General features: G+C 34.3%; 2 protein-coding genes and 1 long non-coding RNA gene across 4 annotated transcripts in view; 2 read left to right on the top strand and 1 right to left on the bottom strand.

Annotated features, from left to right (window-relative positions):
• The first annotated feature begins 3,594 nt into the window (after window positions 1-3,594).
• LOC122351555 (peptidyl-prolyl cis-trans isomerase FKBP7-like) lies at window positions 3,595-6,032 on the top strand. Its single transcript, XM_043248707.1, has 4 exons — window positions 3,595-3,825; window positions 3,994-4,145; window positions 4,900-5,027; window positions 5,136-6,032. The coding sequence occupies exons 1-4, from the start codon at window positions 3,608-3,610 to the stop codon at window positions 5,295-5,297; spliced, it is 660 nt and encodes a 219-aa protein (XP_043104642.1). The 5' UTR covers window positions 3,595-3,607; the 3' UTR covers window positions 5,298-6,032.
• Window positions 6,033-12,088: 6,056 nt separating this feature from the next.
• Window positions 12,089-19,417, bottom strand: part of LOC122351565 — a 15,123-nt gene continuing 7,794 nt past the window's right edge. The window contains exons 2-4 of the long non-coding RNA XR_006251772.1: window positions 13,266-13,378; window positions 13,115-13,149; window positions 12,089-12,359 (exon numbers count right to left, since the gene is read on the bottom strand). This is a non-coding gene — a long non-coding RNA (uncharacterized LOC122351565). The remainder of the gene's footprint in view (window positions 12,360-13,114; window positions 13,150-13,265; window positions 13,379-19,417) is intronic.
• The window catches only part of col5a2a (collagen, type V, alpha 2a), a 23,982-nt gene continuing 21,395 nt past the window's right edge, over window positions 16,831-19,417 (top strand). For both annotated transcript variants that reach the window (XM_043248671.1, XM_043248670.1), the window contains exon 1: window positions 16,831-17,079. In XM_043248671.1, the coding sequence (XP_043104606.1) occupies window positions 16,986-17,079 (94 nt within the window). In that variant the 5' untranslated portion in view covers window positions 16,831-16,985. The remainder of the gene's footprint in view (window positions 17,080-19,417) is intronic.

The following is a 19,417-nucleotide window of genomic DNA, read 5'->3' as shown; positions in this document are numbered from 1 at the left end:
CAATGCATCTACAAAGCAGTGGTGTCATTACCGAGCACAGTTCCTTTGGCACGGATCTGGCACTAAAGTGTGGCCCAGATTAGTTCATCTTTTTAGCCAGAAGTGAACCAAAACAGTGCCATAACCCAGCCCAGGGTGAGCCAAAAAAATAATGGTATGGTAATGGAAATAATGGCATTCTTATATGCCAGAGTTCTGTAAAGGACTGACAGCCCCTATGTGTCTGATAAACAAGAAGCCATTATTATTATTTTTAAATACCCAATACACAATAAATCTTAAACACAGAAATGGATTCATAGTCTTTTAGGCTTTTAGCAGAATTTTAATAATTTATTTTTAAATGCAGGGCATAACAGACGTGTGCTATTCTGTAAGGATGAGTGAATAAATAAAGGTATATACACCTTTATTTATATAGCTTTTAATAATACATATTGTGTCAAAGCACTGAGCAGTATAAAACATTGGAGAATAGAGTGTCAGTAATGTATAATCACAAGACTAAAAACTTAATTTTCAGCTGTAGGCATTTCATTATTGAATGCAGAGACGTTGTCTAGATCAGCTCAGTTTCAATAGGATCTTTGTAACCAAATCGACAATAAACGCTGGAAATTAAGTGCCCCCAACTAAGCAAGCCAGAGGTGAAAGCAGTAAGTAACCAAAACCCTATCTATGACAGAATGAGGGAAAAAAAACTTGGGAGAAACTATGCTGTTATAAACCAGCACTTAATTTACAATTTTCAATTTTAAACACAGCTATCTCGGGTTTTGTAACAGACGTATTGTTTATTTGTTTGTTTGTTTGTTTGTTTGTTTGTGTGTGTGTGTGTGTGTGTGTGAGAGTGTGTGTGTGTGTGTGTGTGTGAGAGTGTGTGTGTGTGTGTGTGTGAGAGAGTGTGTGTCTCTGAAGCTCATCTTGGTGTCCTGGTCTCCTTTGATGATCAAGGTTGTAGACATCATCTCTTGGTGCTGATCCTCCAACTGATCTGAAAAAAAAAGAAGAAATAAAAAACTTTAGTAGATCATTATCAGTATTATACATTACATACTATTATATACACACATTATATACAAGACACATAAATGACTGGAAATTAGCACTACATGCATTCTCTTTTAATGTGCTACTGTTTAGCCCTTTTAAAATACTGAAAGTTTTAGCTACTTTCAGTATTTTAATATAATAATAATAATAATAATAATAATATTCATGAAAATATTAGTAATGTAATTGTACCTCAGGTCTGAAGTCACAGTTTCATACATTTGTTACAGCAAGGAGAGAAAACCTACAATTATATCAGAAACTCAATTATAATTAGTTTTCTTAAGGATGAAAAAATAAATCAATATCAGCTAATGCTACACAATGTTGTATTAGCATTAGCAATATCCTATTAGAGCACATTACTAAAATATTAAAGGAAGAGTTCACCAAAAAATTAAAAACGAATTTCTTTGTTCTGTTGAACACAAAAGAAATAATGACAGAAAATGGCCGTAAACACAAAGTAAATGACAGAATTAAAATTTTGGGTGAACTATTCCTTTAAAGGCTGCAATTAACAACAAAGCCCAATCTACTAAATTCAGTTTCTATTATTATTATTATTTGATACAATAACTAACAATTAAAAAGTATGCAAACATATCAATTGCATATTTGCACATTGCAGTATTCTAGCAACAACATGTGGACATAAAGGTTGCAAAACATTTAAAAATGATTTCGCGTTTAACTAGCAGAAAGAGTTAAAATGAAGGGACGATGATATTTGGCTCACTGGGTGGTTGTTTTATGGTAATGGTTTGGTTCTGCTCCAGCTTGCAAAAAGATGTAGACCAGTTTTGGGCCAACGAACACGAACTATCTAGGCCGCACTTTAGCTGTTGACATGGTCAGATATATATATATATATATATATATATATATATATATATATATATATATATATATATATATATATATATATATATATATATATATATATATATATATATATATATATATATATATATATATATAAAAATATGTTAGTTTGTTGCTTACCGAAGATAACATAGCATAAACATTGCGAATACAGGATGTAATTTTATTCACGGATATGACTGAAATGGATTGTTCCGCACGTGTAGCGGGTAAAATTACACTGTATTTTTTCGCTACAATTTTCGGCACGAATAAGTGTAACATACATATCTAGAAAACACCAAAACTTCACTTACCTGATATGACTGGGCAAATTGTTGTAAATAGGGCGCTTTTCGCCATCTTCTTTTTTAACAGGCCGAGATGAGGACTGCCACTAACCTGGCCCAAATGTTATTGCTAAGTAAATGTAATTAACTACTATCTCTGACTTGTACTAATTTCTACTTCTGCTATCATCATAAGCTCCTCGCACAGAAACGCGTTCCCTATCATCTCAGCGGTTGAAAAACATATGAAGTCTCTCTAAAATTATGACATATATGAGACCATGCTTCACCTCTCACGATGTACTTCTACGGAAAGCGTTTTTTTTTTTTTTTTTTTTGTCACTGTGAACGGTATCGGTTATATCGTTGTGCTTTAATTGCGCTAGTTCACATATAAACACTGTTGTCAAACCTAAATGTATTTTATATTTTAATATCCATCCGGCACAGTAGTCACTACGAAAAAAGCCGTTACGAGTAATCAGCTCGTTAGGCTTGTTGTGAGGCCAATGACATTTGGCGCGAAGGAAGACCTCCAAGTGCAAGCTATTAATTATATCTAAGTGAAATATTCCATAGACTTAGTTTTTGTTTTTTTTTTTTGTTTTGTGTTTTGACAAAATATATTTGTATACTCTACATTACAAAAAGTAATAAAAAATGAATTTGTACTGCACAAAAAAGGAATTAAAAAATTATACAGACTAAAAACCTTTGCTTGTGTTCATCTGAAGAAAGAAAGTCTGGGACTAAATAAGTGAACTTTCACTTTTAATAACAATGCGATGCAGAGGTTAGAAACATATTCCAAACAGTAACTGGTTGAATTAATGAGGAGAGTTTTTAAAATTAAAATATTTTGAAAGGCCACTTTTTGTGTTGTCTACCTCACTATCTAAAAGCATAATTAATTAATAGATAATTAATTCAATTTATCCACTACCTGGTAAGAACATTGCTAAACATTAATTGCAATTAAGCAAACATACAGTGGTCATTAAAACACACTTTTTACTAACATTTGGTTAAAATAATAATAATAATAATAATAATAATAATAATAATAATAATAATAATAATTTCCCAAAAATAATTATATTTGATTTACACTGATTTTACACTTGCATTGAATCTTGTGCAGTCAATATATTACACAGCAAATGGCCCTTTTGAGGAAATGCACAACTTTGCTACTTCGATTTAATAAAGTATAATATAAAGTAAAATTCCCTCAAAATAATAAAATAGTAAAATTTTGATTTCATGCGGACTTTAAAGACAAAAAAACTCGCGTGGATATTTAAATCTACATTAACGCCCCGCCCCAAAAGAAAGTAAGACATTTGAGAACTGGGCGGCACTGCCGCGTCAACGGTCCCGCCCCGTCGCCACGCCGACAGATGTGCAAGATGGCCCAGCGGTTTACATTTTACGTTTGTTTGATTTTGTCCCTCAATCTCTCCATCGTAGTGATTCGGGCAAATGAACCGAATCAAGATTTAAAAATTGAGGTTACGTTTCTGCCAGAAAACTGCAGCCAGAAAGCAAAGAGAGGAGACATGCTGAATGCTCATTATGATGGATATCTAGCTAAAGACGGATCTCAGTTCTATTGCAGGTAAGCACGTTTTTTGTATTCATCAACAAATAGGCCGTTCTATACATTTCTTCTTTAAGAGAGAACACGAGAGAGAGTTGCAAACAGAGTATTTAGTATTTATTCGCGTTGTAGATAAACACTTAACTTCCAGAAAATGCCAAGTAAAGCTTTGTATTCATTTTCTAGTCGTTCAACAACCACGGGTCACCCACATTGGTTTGTGTTAGGCGTTGGAGATGTTATTAAGGGACTCGACTTAGGCCTGGACGGCATGTGTCCAGGTGAGAAGAGAAAAGTTACAGTTCCTCCGTCCCTGGCATACGGCGAGAAAGGAAAAGGTAGGTCTTTTCACTTTATATGCGTAGAGAAACTAACACAGTCCCTTACACAGGTGGCGCTGTTTTGCTTTTTTAATTTGAGTATTGTTTGTTGAAGATGTAGGAGAATTATTTATTTTGTAGGAGAATTGTTGTTGTACTGATAAATTAATTCCTAGATAATTAACATCACATTGCATTATGATCAACAGTATATTTTTCTACCCAATATTATAGGACATTACAAAAACATTGATAATTAAGTTCACATTTACTTGTTTAGAGAGCATTTTACAGTGATTCCAAATCAGCTTAATCAAAATACCCCTACACAACAATACAGCATTAACAAAAAAAAAGAAGTTAAGTTTTCTCTTAAAGATTTTATTTGTCACATACAATGTGTACAAGTACAACTTGTAGTGAACTGTTATTCTGGTACATTCCAGGAGTGTGCAAAGAGAAAGAAGAAAATGTATTAAATGTAGAATGTAAAATAAATACAGCAAAAATTATACATAAAAATAACAATATATAATGACAATAAAATAAAATGTAAAAATGTACACTGTAAACAGGTAAGTGGCTATGTAGAGGTGCAAATGTGCAAATGATGTTAGTAAAGTGCAGATGCAATAGTAGCGATGGCATTATACTATCGCAGTTCTTATAGTGCGGCAATCACACATATTCACATATCCCTAATTTATTTATGAAGGTAAAATAAAGGTTTAAGGTTTAAACCATAAACAATCACCTTTCTGTGATGTAATAGGTCCTGTACCACCAAATGCAACGGTGATCTTTGAGGTGGAGCTGTTGCACATAACCAGAGGACCACGCAGCATAGAAGCTTTCAAAGAAATTGACATTGACAACGACAAGGCCTTGACAAAAGAAGAGGTAGTATATCAGTTAATGCATATTAATAGTTGTATCTTTCTTTTGCATAGCCATATTTATGAATTCTTATTGTTTTTTTATTTATGTATTGTCATTTTGGATTTACAGATTAAGGAATACTTAAAATGGGAAGCAAAGAAGTTAAAGTCAAAGAAAGATGAATCCTATTTTGATGATGTTGTGGCAGATGTGTTCCATAAGAATGATCACAATGGCGATGGGACCTTATCACTAAAGGAGTACAATGTTTACGGTCATGATGAACTATAAACACTACTAGACATTTTTATGCAGCAGGTGCATTGGATATTGTCAACAAGACTATAGAGTTGTAGAGTTGATAAAGGATTTTGTTTTGATGAACACCACTACATTTTGAATAAACTTGACTGAAATACTAACTTGTACTATTGCAAAAACCTAATAAGGCATAAATGTTTTTTTGAAATGCTGGCACCTGCTTAAATTTATCATTATTCTAATGCTCTTCACGCTAAGAAACAAATGTTCTTTTAAAAACTGTTCAAAGATAGTTTTAGGGGACCAAAAATAGGTTTTCAATGGCATAGCTGCAAAAATCCACTTTTTTTGAAAAGCATAGACAACCTTGAACACATCAAACAATGCAAAACTGCACAAATGTGCAATTACTAATAGACCAATATAATCCATATTGATCAACCACTATTTATAGCCAAATAAATCAGGCATTTGAACCCAAGGATTGCTTTTATAGCTCTGTTTAAATCATTATCATATTAAATGGCAACTTTACAAAAATTACTAAAACAGCATTTTATACAGTATACAGTGACCCTGTGAAATAATAAAGAAGTTTCCATGACACATGGTTTACGTGATTTTATGACGGTGGAAAATAGGCATTTCGCTGACCAATCTTAAAAAAGTTTGACCATTGCCATTCAAATCTAGCTATACCCATTAAGAACACCAGATGGCTCTCTAATATAACTTTTTAAAGTTGAATGCACTTTTCGTGAACCCCTACTCTTAAAACTTTGGTGTAATTTATTACAGATAAAAATATATATATATATATATATATATATATATATATATATATATATATTTAAAAAAACAAGTGGTCTGATATTTGGATTGGTGAATTTTTATTGAAGATAAAGATTGGGTAATTGGTTGGGGAGAATTACAGTGTTTTATGACTTATAGACAATCATTATATAACAAGAACATGTACAGCAAGCATGCATTTGAACCATTCCACACGCATTTCCCAAACAACCAGAGGTCAAAAAATTATTAAATGTTTCATGCAGAGAGCTGACATTTTTGAGCACAGACTCAAAACTTGGTTTTCGTGTAAAGCTCTGACTCCCTCAACTCCCCGCATGCCAAAAGTGACGTAAACCACGTCTGTGCCAATATTCAGAGCAGATCCAGACAGTGGAGAGGAGAGGGGTTTGAAGGGAGACGTTGAAATCGTTGTTTTGCTTTCAATGTAAATTGTACAATTTCAGACAAGTCATAGCAGTTTTGCCAAAGCGTTCAAACAAATCACTATTAAAGCATGCGTTTAATTTTAGATAAACTCTGTAAAGGAAAAAAAACAACAACCCGTTCTTTCCTGAAACAACAATTTAAACATTCTAGTATTTTTCATGTCTTAATTTGACTGTTTTGACTCTTAATTTGATCTGTCTGTTGACTTAATTTGACAGACAGATGTCATATTTAATGTAAGTACTATCTAGTCTTAGGACAGGATGGATGTCCAGTGGTTTTGCCTTTAGGGCTCGGTGATTACAGGTCTACCAGAAGGAGTGCTGTTTACAGACCACTAGGTATAGATCTCACCAAAACAGTCATTTGTGTTACATTGTACTTCACCAATGTCAAGATCTCATCACTTAGTTAGCACACCGCTACACATTTAATTCTGTGTATATGTGTAGAATCCAGTGTCCGACTTCTAAATTATCCCACATAATGCAAATAAAATGACTTACAGTTGCATGAATTTTAACAAAGCTCCTTTTGTCTAAAACTGAAATGCATTTATTGCGCTCTGCATTATGGGCTTGATAAAGCAGTCTCAGCATTAAGAGAAAATGAAGCTCTTTATGAAATCTGATGCTTATCCCTGCCCTCCTATTTGTGAAAAAAAAACACGTGGGCATTTTCCAATGATGGACAAAAGGACTGTGCTCAAAACTACCACCTCCCCCTTGCAAAAAGAAACAGAAGGCGAGCTTCCTTTGGGCATGTCAGACTGCAGTTGTGTTATTGCTGCATATCATCCCCATTCTGTACGTATTTTTTCTTTCTATATGACAGCTAAAAAAAACATATTCCAAAAATCCAAAGAGCAATGGATGGACACGTGTAATGTTTTTTGTGCAGTAGTGTGATCACAAAATATAGAGTTCCTAACAACAAGAAGGCAAAGCATAAAGAATAGCCAGAGAAATAGTGACACAACAGCACAAACAACATCTGCACAAAGTCAAGCCAAATTCCAATCCCAAGAGTTCACATACTGCAGCACTCTTGAACAGCAAATGGCAATACCACAACACTGAAGAGAACATGTTTAATCCATTCAGTCTCTTCAGAATGTGTAATACACCATAAATCCATTTCCAACTTTTTCTAGTAACTGCTTTTACAATTTCCATCTGTCTTCTACGTTTGCTGCGTTTATTCTGGTCTTAAAGCATTTCTCTCCTTTTTTTGGCACATACAGTTGGATCACTAAAGTTGTTCTAAAACAATGTTATAGCATGGGCTTAAGATTTGCCTGCATCCTGTTGTTTCCATAAACAACAGCAGCATGTAGGTGTTTAATAGTTTACACGTGTTTTATTTTTACACATGTAAGCCGTATTTCAAGTCGGCACATTCAGACTTGACAGGTCTGCACTTTTTGAGGATGGCCACAGAAAGAACCCCCGAATAAACACCTAACCAGACGTGTTTACATGGGAGGATGGACTAGAGAGATGGAAGACGATCTGAATAAACATAACATTTTGTTCTGCAGTAATACAAATGTGTTTGCTCTTTCATTATGTTTGTTTGTTATGGGTAGATGTAATTGGAGAGGGAAAATATAAATGATTTGAAAGTTCTTGTCATTAGAAATGTTGGAAAGATTTTTCTTTCCTGGAAAAGAAATCCTGTATGGATTTAGGTGCAAGTTTGTAAGCATTTAAATTACATGCATTCTGTGAAATCTTCACAAAATGATGTAAATCAAATGAGTTTTTGACATAAAACAAGCACTTTCCACATCATATAGGTGCAAAACAACTACTCTGGGATATATATGTATGATTTAGCATTTAAACAACTATCTTAAGCCAACAGCAAGTCCTCACTTCTATCAGCAACACACTGCCAATGTGGAGAACAGATCTGAGCACTGAGGTCATACATATCCTATTCATCACGGCTTTAGCATTTCCCTTTCACACACTAAAGCCCCAGCTCCCTTTACAGCAACCCCCCAGACAGAGTCACTGCTTTACATCTGCATTTCTCACTGTGCTTCTTAAACCATGACAAAAAAAAAAAAAAAAAAAACTTGTTTGATTTGTATAAAAAGCTTCAAGATCCTTCAAAAAGAATAGGATGTAAAACAATTGTATTTTGAGAACACTGAACAAGTACTCGACTTGACGATGGGTGTTTCTAAATAGATTTTGTTTCTTTAGTGAATAAAATGAACTCGTGCCAAGCGCAGGCAGTTTTGAGAGAAACTAGAAACATGTGTGTCTTCTCAATTTTGCAATGGTTTCACTAACCAATGGTGTTTTTTATTGGAGGAGGAGGAGAACGAGTAATTCCAGTATTAGAAAAGGCGGTTTAGATATACAAACACTGAACTGTCATTTCTTGATATGCCACGTAACAACTTTTCTCTCATGAATGCTAATTAAATTGTAAGGGAGTATATGAAGTGAAAAGAAGCAATCTTAATGTGTTATTTTATATGAAATGAAGTTAGACAACCAAGTTCACTGAATTGAGGCAACATAACATGCAGAGCTGCAAGTAGCAACACACATATGCTAACAACGGGCCAAAATAATAATGCTATGCTTGGCTGTCATTACTCAGCTAAGAGCTATTTGAAAGAAAACTTGCTTGGGGCTATCTTTTATCCTCGTTATGCCATCAATCAGCGACATAAAGAATAATATAGACACATTTTTGAACGAATCAACTTTCTCTGCAGAGACATGCAGTGTGTTTAAGCATGTAATCATCAATTTCAAGAGCTGTAATCAAAAAAAAAATCAGCTGTCAGAATAACGCAGTGCGACATCAGATTGACGTCAACATTTTTGCCAATAATCTAGTGTTCAAAGATGTCAAAATTTATCTTTCTCCGTGTAAGTTTTCTTAAGATAAAATGACAAATGCCAGTGTTCGCACAGGAACGTTTACATAAGGCTATTGTAGGGCTTTTAACTTTTTAGCAGCACTGAAGTTATCAATCACACCCCCACAATGGAACAGGCAAGAGACCAACTATACTAACCACGCATTCCTGTAATGGAGGGTGGTGGGAGGGGGGAGGGGGGAGCGTGACTACCGTTGGATGTGGACACTGGTACAATATGGACAATGGTCTTTTAATATGATATCAGAAGCATGACTAAGAGTTTTATAAAATATTTACTTTTTTGACCATTTGTGAACCTGGACCACAAAACCAGGCTTAAGTCGCTGGGGTATATTTGTAGCAATAGCCAAAAATACATTGTATGGGTTAAATGATGAATTTTTTCCTTTATGCCAATCAGTAGGACATTAAGTGAAGATCATGTTCAATGAAGATATTTAGTAAATTTCATGCCATAAATATATCAAAACCTCATTTTTGATTTGTAATATATATTGTGAACAGTTTTATTTGGACTTTGAAGGTGATATTCTCTATATCTTGAGTTTTTTACAGCCTCAGATTCTCAGATAGTATCTTAAGTTCTATAATATCTATAGTATCTTAACAAACTATACATCAAGGCTTATTTTATTCAGATTTACACTTATGACTGGTTTTAGTAACATGACACTGAAATCTGAATCTCAGAGAGTCATTTTGTTCAAATGCTATTGTTTAGTTTTTCCAAAAAAGTTGAGTAAAAATATGAATTGCTTAATGTATTGCATGTAACACATTTTGAGAAATAATAAATAAAAAAACAAAACAACCACAGCATACATTTATTATACAAGGTAAGCTGAATGATTCTGTCATAGTATTTTATAATTTTAAACTCTTTGTTTAGTAAAAATGAAAATTACATTAAATTACATTTTTAAATAAAGCATTGGATTGGTGACCTTTTTTAGTTGACCCACATGGAAATGCCATTAATGACTTTGAGCAACCCAGCAAACTCAGGTTATGCTCTGAGACCGACCTGTTAGTCATGACTCTTGTGAGCATTTAAGTGTGTGACACACTATTTTGTCTGCCTTGAAATATGTCTACCTTGCAAAAACTGTGCGCACTTTTATTATTGACAGAGATTTAAAAAAAACTGCAGGAAGTTAAATGTAAATCTGAATATTGTTAATTTGAGTCTTTCATCACTCCAGGAGAATTTCTAATTTGAAGAGTCACCCCTGACCTCCCCTGTTTTATGAAGCTCTGGAAAATCATGCTCTCCATGGCGGTCCCCTTTTGGAGCCTCCTATCCAAACTGTCTGGAAAGTAAACAAATGTCTCAGCCCCACATTCAAGTAGACGACCACCATCCTCCCCCCAAGATATCCCAGCAGTGAGTCATATATCCAGCCGTCTTGCATTTGCTAACATTTTCCAGTAGGTGCAAATCATTTCCCCTGACCAAGAAAAACCAATTTCTTTTGTGGTTCCTGAGTTAGAAGCACAAACCTCAAAAGAGCCCTCCCCCTATTTTTCCTCTCTGCTAACACTGCATGGGTCTACAACAAAAAAGTATGTTTTACCGAATTTATTCTACAGCTTTCTTTCTTTTAAGGGATTACATTTTTAATTATCAACTTATTCCAAACTATGTTCATTAATAACACGTTGTAGCTGTCATTACCTTATTCTTAATTTATTGTAGATGACTTTTGATAGAGATCTACTTAAGACCAACATGTTTTAGTGCAGTGGTAATTTGTTCTGGAGGTAGTCATCTCTAAAAATGGCTGAAACAAATGGAGGGAATACACTAACAAGATTAAGGTTAAGATTAATATAGTTATGGATTTGGGAGACATATCGTGCTTAATAATATTATTTTACTTTATCCTATCTCAGGCTGTAGGCCTATGTGTAATACAATACATGGCATCTCACATTTATGAACTTGAAAACAATATTATGTGGATGATTCAAGATTCATCTGATATTCTATAAATGTGTTCACCCACAAAATGAACATGCTAAAACTGTACTCACCCTTAGGCATCCAAGATGTAGAGTTTGTTACTTCATCAGAAGAGATTTGCAAAAAAAATTGCATTACATCACTTGCTCAACATGCTTTGCAGTAAATGGGTGTTGCCCAAAAATCAATAAGTAATCCTTATGATTTCAGACAATCAATAAATGTCTCGTGAATTGAAAAGTGTGACTGCAAGAGAGAGAAAACTCCCCAAAACAAAACAAAAAAGATGTAGGGTGTGCTGAATTTGGAGCGCTATTGGTTTAATTTATTATGTTTATTTTCTAGAACTGCTAGCAATAAAACCTCTGGTTAGAAGGAATAAACTGAAGAATACCTTATGTGAAGAATACATGCAAGACATAAAAGACCATTCTATGTGGAAACATTCTCACATGTCATGCGGAAAAGTTCACGCATGGAAAATACAGACAACCATATATAACAGAAACTTCCTCAACTACATGTGGCGGCAACATGTTTCTGAAACAAACTGTCCCAGGAGACCTGACAGACTGCAGATCATAGGATCAAAGTTATCAGTTATTTAATAATCAGTTAATCAGTAATGAGACCAATGTAATCTCTGTGTGTGTGTATACATTATATATATATATTTTTTTTTTTTGGCCATAAAACATGTTTGGTAAACATTTGTACCTTGAATGGACTATCCGCATGTTTTGTGTTTCCGTAGCTTATTTGTGCAGACCTATCTAGTGAAGATGATTTTAGCAAGAAAACATGGCTCAAGGTTAACATTGTAAAGATCATCACAGATTTGCCTGGGGATCTCAGCCATGTGCAGAAATAGTTAGTGCCGGCTAGCAGAGTAAAGCATGTGGGAGGTTTTTAACAGGAAGATGTCTTTGTTCAACTTACATTTCAGTCACAGAGATCCTCTTACAATAGTACATGATCCCTGTTAGGGGAAAAAATGATTGGTACAAATCAGAAAAACATATCCAAGCAAAGAAAGACAAATTGCATTAAGTTTATTGCTTTGTTCAGTCCTAGAATGTAAGCAATTTATGTCAGAAAGTACCAATAAACCAAAAACTATTATTTATATGGCAAAATTATAGAAAATGTGTTTTCCTTTTAATCCTCTTAATTTCTAAATACTAACATGAGAAAATTGTATGAAAGGATAATGTTAAATACAAGGTAAATTGAGATTTTGGGAAATGTTCATTTTTGAGTTGTCATGCAGAAGTCCAAGAAGACAACTTCATTTCATACCGGAGTATAAGAACTGGCTGAAAAATTTGTTTATAGCTGTATTTGGCAGCTGTTTCCTTGGAGATCTAATTATTTCCATTCTCTGTGAGACTTTGCAGTGGGTCAAAAGCAACCTTGATTAAAGTTGATCGAACAGCACCACCAGCATGTCTCTGCAAGGCTACGTAATTTTATTCCATGTGCATTTGCATTTTAAACACATTTAACATACTGTACAAAAGAGCGTTAAAACGTGATTTACAAAGTACTGCAACTCATCCCAAAATACATAGTAAAGACAATGAGCAGACTGTATATAGAGATGTGGCGGATGTTTAAAAAGCAATTTATTTGAAGTCACTGTGAGGTTAGGTGAATTTTGAAGAAGCTTGTCATTAAGTTTTGAATATTAATGCTTTCACTCAAGCAATAATACAAATACAAAGCTATACATACCAGTACAGTGTGTCAGTGCAGATGATAATCAGCTTCTGACAAAATTAGCAGACAAGAAATCAGTTTAAAAATGTAAAAACATGAAAAAAAAATTCTTTACTCGTGCTTATTGTTTGGATAAATGTGTATCTGTAATAGAATCACAACTCACTTTGTTATATATAAGGAAAGGATTTTTCAGCTGTCAGGGTAATGTAATATTTTCCTGATATCTCTGTTTTTCATTCTTCATTAAACTGTGTTCAGAGTAAATTTTGCAGAAAACTGTAATTGCAAAGATGATAATTAGTTTGGTCCCTGGAGTACAGAAACAAACATGTGTGTGTTTCTATTTTAAAACAAAAAAGCTGCTAATTTTTCTTCTTCTTCTATACTTATTTGAGCTACCATGCCAAAGCCTCGAATTTCCCCTCAAAGAACAAAATACCAATATCACATTCAGTGTTTCTATGTTCTATCTATTTACATGAGGAAAGTGAACATAAAAAGCAAGCCAGTATAAGTCAGTATCTGGCCGTTCTCCAGATGAGACATTCCTTTGAATAAATCAGTCATTGTGTTTGAGTGGGTGGTGCAATAAAGAGTTCAGCATTTGTCACCATTTTCAATGCCTTTCATCACAACCACTAAAGCATGCATCTCCTGCTAAGAAGCGAGGGAACAATCTACAGTTAATAGATAGTAAAGAAGTGGAAACTCAAATGCATTTACTATTTCGCATAAAAGGTAAATATAGTCAAACGCGGTTTGCACACATATACATATATATATACATATACACACACATATATATATATATATATATATATATATATATATATACACACATATATATATATATACACACATATATATATATATACACACACATATATATATATACACACACACATATATATATATATATACACACACATATATATATATATATATATATATATATATATATATATATATATATATATATATATATATATATTTTTTTTTTTTTTTTTTTTTTTTTTAAATACTACCATTCAAAAGTTTGGGGTCTCCAAAATTTTGGTAAAAACAGTAATACTGTGAAATATTATCTCAAATTAAAATAAGTGTTTTCTATTTTATTGTATTTTAAAATGTAATGTATTCTTGTGTTGGCAGCTGTCTTTTTAGCAGTCATTATACCAGTCTTCAGTATCCTTCTGAAATTGTTCTAATATAACGATCTAGTGCTCAAGAAAAAAATAATGTCCTCAAATGTGAAAAGCAGTTTGTAGATTTTTGCAGCATTCTTCAATAAGTTCAAACACCATTTTTTTGCAATGTAAACATTATCACTGTTACTTTTACCATTTGAGTGCACCACTGCTGAATAAAAATATTAAGTTTTCATTTAAAAAAAAAAAATAAATTTGAACATTATACTTATGATGACTTTTAGACACTGTATTGAAAGAAACATAGACCACACAAGACAACCACACTTGCTGTACATTTCCCAAAGCAGCAGACTTCTGGATTGGTTGAATATACCGAGCAGATTTCTTTCATGCCAGTGGATCCAAAGCAGCCAGACATGAGCACAAGCAAGCAAGGAAAGCACTATAACTCATTGCAATGTCTGCCCCTACAGCTTTTACCTTCCTCTGGGCTATATTCTCTTATGACCCAATACTTGGCAGCCTATTATAAGAGTGTGGAAAAAAGGCCTCCCACTCCTGTTTTTGGCATGAGAATACCGCTTCATGCAAGTGATGTTACAGTGGTTTGGAAAGGCTATTGGCCACTCCATTGGGCTGGGCTGAGGAGAGCTGCCTTGAAACTCAGCCCACCCCCTCCTCACCTCGGCTCCTCCATGCCGTACAAGCAATGGAGATGGAGAGTAAATCAAGTGCCTGAAGAACATGGCTCACAGCTGTTTCCTCCTCTTTCCCTCAGAAGTTTTTCAAAGACTGAAGAGGATTCAAACACAACATTAGTCAAGCATTATTTTGAATACCATAAGTCCTCTGGTTCACCTTTTGCTAGATATTTTCATATTTAGATAATCCCAGCTGGTTTTACTCCAGAAAGGTGGAAAATATTTCCAGTACACATGAACAGCTTTTGTTTTACGTCTAAAATACCTTTCAAGCTGGATTTTCATTACATACCACTTGACATTTAGAAACAATTTCCTCATGAATGCTAGTTAACTAGAAGCTTAGTTTGGCAATGAGTTCAATTTAGTCATAATATGACTAATTCAAATACAACTTCAACTGTCCCAGTGCTGTACCGTCAGCCAAAATGGCTCAGATGAGATGAGGGAGTGAAAATAAGAAGCTAATCAGTAGTGAAAACACTTAATTTTTCATAAAATGTATCTAAGCAAAAACTACTATCTGCTTATCTGATTATTTGAAATAATAGTTATCTTAAATTTAAAGGTATTGTTATTAATCATCCATAGGTATACTTGAATATTTGTATACAGTGGGAACTTGCTAACACGGTAATTGTAGCCAATTTCAGCTGTTTTGCTAACTTCCTTTTCCTCTTCCTCCGCTTTGCTAACTACCCTTCCCCAGTCCCTCACGCCCCCTCACTAAAACCCTGCCCTCTGAAGACAAGTCAACCAACGTGACGTGACGTCAGATCAGTAAAAAGAAGGGTGAATTATCTGATTGGCTAAAACGCACAGGCCACTTACCTGAGCCCTGCTGTAATCTAAAGGTGTCACAGCTACAGGTGTGATTTCTCAGGACATCAGGCAGAAATGATTTAAAACACATTCAGAACCTTCAATGAAGAGGAATTACAATATACAAAGCATGGACAGAAATTGCCAATTGTGGCACAGTGCAGTAAATATATTTATCCTACACTTATTATAGCACACAATTTAATACACAATTTAATCAAATACCCTAGACAACATTAAGTGTATACATTACACTTAAATGACAGTTTATTTCTACTTTATAGCACTATATACAATTTTAACAAATAAAATACTTTTTCTTGCAATAATTACAGGACAGAGCAAAACCTGGCACTATACAGTCAAATAAAGTATTCGGTTAAAACCACATGCAAAATCTTGGTCATCTTTTGCATAAATGTTTGTGTTCACCAGAGAATTCATAGTAACATACCCACGTTCGGAGCATGTGAAATATGCTTAATAAAATGTGTAACCGGACAAGTCAGTGGAACTGTACATGATTTCTGACCAGCAAATGGAATGTTTAGCTTGCCCCATTGTCTAGTATTTACCACAGAGACAATGAAGAACAGACAACAGTGAATTTAAACTCAGAACAGCAGAAAATGAGTTGCTCTTTAACCAAAATATACCTTTCACCATTGTCTTTCCTTCTTGTTTTCCTACTAGGGGTTAAATATGTCATCTGCAACCCAAGACAAATGGGACACAAACTCTTTCTTGTTCCCTTGTAAAAAGGAGCCTATGAGCAACAGCAGTAAAGTCAGTGCAGTTAAGAGTGTCATAAAGCCAGTTTACTGTCCTTCTTAGCAACTACACCAAGCTAAACAGACTTTATCAGCAAATAATAACTCAAAACAAAGAATTACAGTGACAATACATAATATTAGCAAAGAACAAACTATCTTTAAAGAATAGAAATGAAGAACATGCAGTGTAATTCAACAGAGACAGAGTGGATGCTTATGAGAGAGCACTGACAAAAGGGGGAGGAAAATTAGGGTTGGCAGCATTCTTCTTACTTAAGGCTGTTAAAAAAGAGGCAGCAGAGAGTGGGGCTGGGTCTGATTGCTGCTCTGAGCAGGAAAAACCTCAGTCTGTCTTCATGGTGAAGCGATAACCTGGACTCTTTTTTCCCTTCTCTTCCCGGTTACTTTGCCCGCAAGAACAGCTCATGTCTTTGATATGGGCATAATGATATTTCAGCCTTATAGGACTGTCCTGTTTCTGGCTTTATCTGTGGCTTTTTTACAGTTTGTGAAATGCCAAGACGAAAGTGGTAAGTTGCTGTTTATTCATGAAGCTAATTGTGCTGATGCTTTTGATTTTGTTGTAAAACTTGTCCTATTATTATTATTGTTATTTTTTTTAACAAAGAGGATTACTTAGGTTTACTAAATGTTACTACAGTTAATAGATAGTAAATGCATTTGAGTTTCCACTTCTTTACTATTTCGCATAAAAGGTAAATATAGTCAAAAGCGGCTTGAACATAAAGATGCTTAAATGTTAATGTAATTGTTGGTGGTTAATTTTAAAGGATGTTGCATGCATTTGGTTGTATACTTTTGACCAGAAAGCTGGTCAAAGTGGTAAAACCTAATTATTAAGTTTTGGACCTCACTGTACTTTTGACCAGAAAGTTTTTACCAGTCATGGCATGTCATCACCATACTGTAACATGATTAACAGTGATGTCACTGGAGGTTTGTGACATATAAGAATGGTCAAAGGGCACAGTTTACGCTTAACTCTTCATCATGCACCATCACATTTGTTGTCTACCCACATCAATATCCTCCTCTCACATCTGCTGAATCGATTTCAGCTTTAGCACTGCACTCACATGTCTCTAAAGGAACACATCTTGCATCTTAATGCATAGCAGATGTGTGAGAGAGGCACTGACTCTGAACATGCAGGAAAAGGGAAAAAAAACACCCAGCCGAGAAAACACCTGAGTGCTATTACCTCAGTCATGAGGTAGATCATTTTAACCATGTGACGTAATTTTTCCTAAATGATGTCACCAGACAAAAAGGGGAGTGTTCTCTCAGGTTCTGTTGATCTTAATGTTTAGCAGATTTTGATATATGCGTATCTGAACAACATGTTTTATGTGTGCCTCTTGGATTCAAAACCTATTGTTGAGGTTTTACAGAGAGTGCGCCACCTTGTGGTAAATGATCATTACAACTGAAAACAAAAAAACAAAAACAAAACAATAAATTAATTTTTTTGTGTATCTTCATAATAGAGCCAAAATACAAAAAAAGAAAAAGAAATATTTCTTATTTGTAAAGAGAGATTTCTTTTTTTAGATATACACCAATCTGTTTAGAATTAATGTTCTTTATATGAAAATTACTTTGTAACTTTATTCTCTTTAGCATTTCTCTTGCACTATCTATTTTGGGAGGCATTATCACATTACCATTAAATTGCCTGCTAATGTGCATGTTTGCATTTGAATAGGCCCTATAAACAAATTAAGTCATAATCAATACATTGAAAGTATAATTAACAGATGTTTTGAAAAAAATAAAATTAACAAGACTTATTTGTCACTTGATGAAAATGGCTGATGTCAAATTGGTTTGGTTTCAAGCAAGTTGAAGTCAATAACTGAAAGCAGCTGCTTCTTTCTAAATAGTTTAGTTACAATGGTAATATTTATGCAACGTAAAGAGAAGAAAATTACTTTAGAAAAACAAAACAACAAAAAAAGTTAATGTGCCTTTGTGCAAATGTGATTAGGTTGGTAGTATTTAATACATAATGCGGAAAAAAAGCTGCAGTTTTTCCTCACCCTGTGCTTTAACACAAACATCTGCCAAGTAAGCACCACATAAAGTCCAAATTAAGTTGTTCTGTTCTTCGTCTGCTCTATGTGACGCTTCTTTTCATCTGAGCATTGTCACATGGAACAGTTTAAATGCCCTTAATCTTTTAGATAATGTGTAATTTTATGTAAATTTGGTTAAACAAGTCAACACAAATTACTTCTCACAGTAACGTACAGAGAAATGCTGTAATTTACTTCTGGCCCAAACAGAAGATAGTCTAACATTAAACAATAGTTATATGTTTTTTGGGGGCCTTTTTTTCCATAATCTTGTGGAGCCTCTATGCTATTCTTATTATTTAGAACGAATGGTATGCTTTTGTTTAAAAACTGGTTCCAGTCATTGTTGCCACAAAAATTATACTACAACAAATAGGGTGTTTTCACTTTACAGCTAAATATCCAAATATGTGCATTCGACCAAGTCCACAGCTTATGTGCTGATGGAAAACATGTGCTGCATTTTTGAGCTATGACTTGATTACATGCCTCTTTGGTCCTGAAAGAGGGAGGGAAAAGAGTGCAAGAAAGGGGGACAAGGAGAGAGAGAGAGAGAGAGAGAGAATCCTATTCTCTCTTTGACACCAACCTTTAACTCTAAAATCTTTACTTTACAATCCATAGCATCTTTGATCACTGGGCGTCTCTATGGAATAAACAATTTAGAGGATGGATTTTTAATGATGAGCTCTCTCTCGAGCCTGCTCCATGGGAACTACTTATAAAGTAAATTATGGCAGTCAGCAAATGCAAGCCCGGGGGATGACTTCCA

This window comes from Puntigrus tetrazona, chromosome 9 (genome assembly GCF_018831695.1).
Source record: "Puntigrus tetrazona isolate hp1 chromosome 9, ASM1883169v1, whole genome shotgun sequence".
NCBI lineage: Eukaryota > Metazoa > Chordata > Actinopteri > Cypriniformes > Cyprinidae > Puntigrus > Puntigrus tetrazona.
The sequence above is the reverse complement of the archived record's forward strand: the minus strand, read 5'-3'. Positions and strand labels throughout refer to the sequence as shown.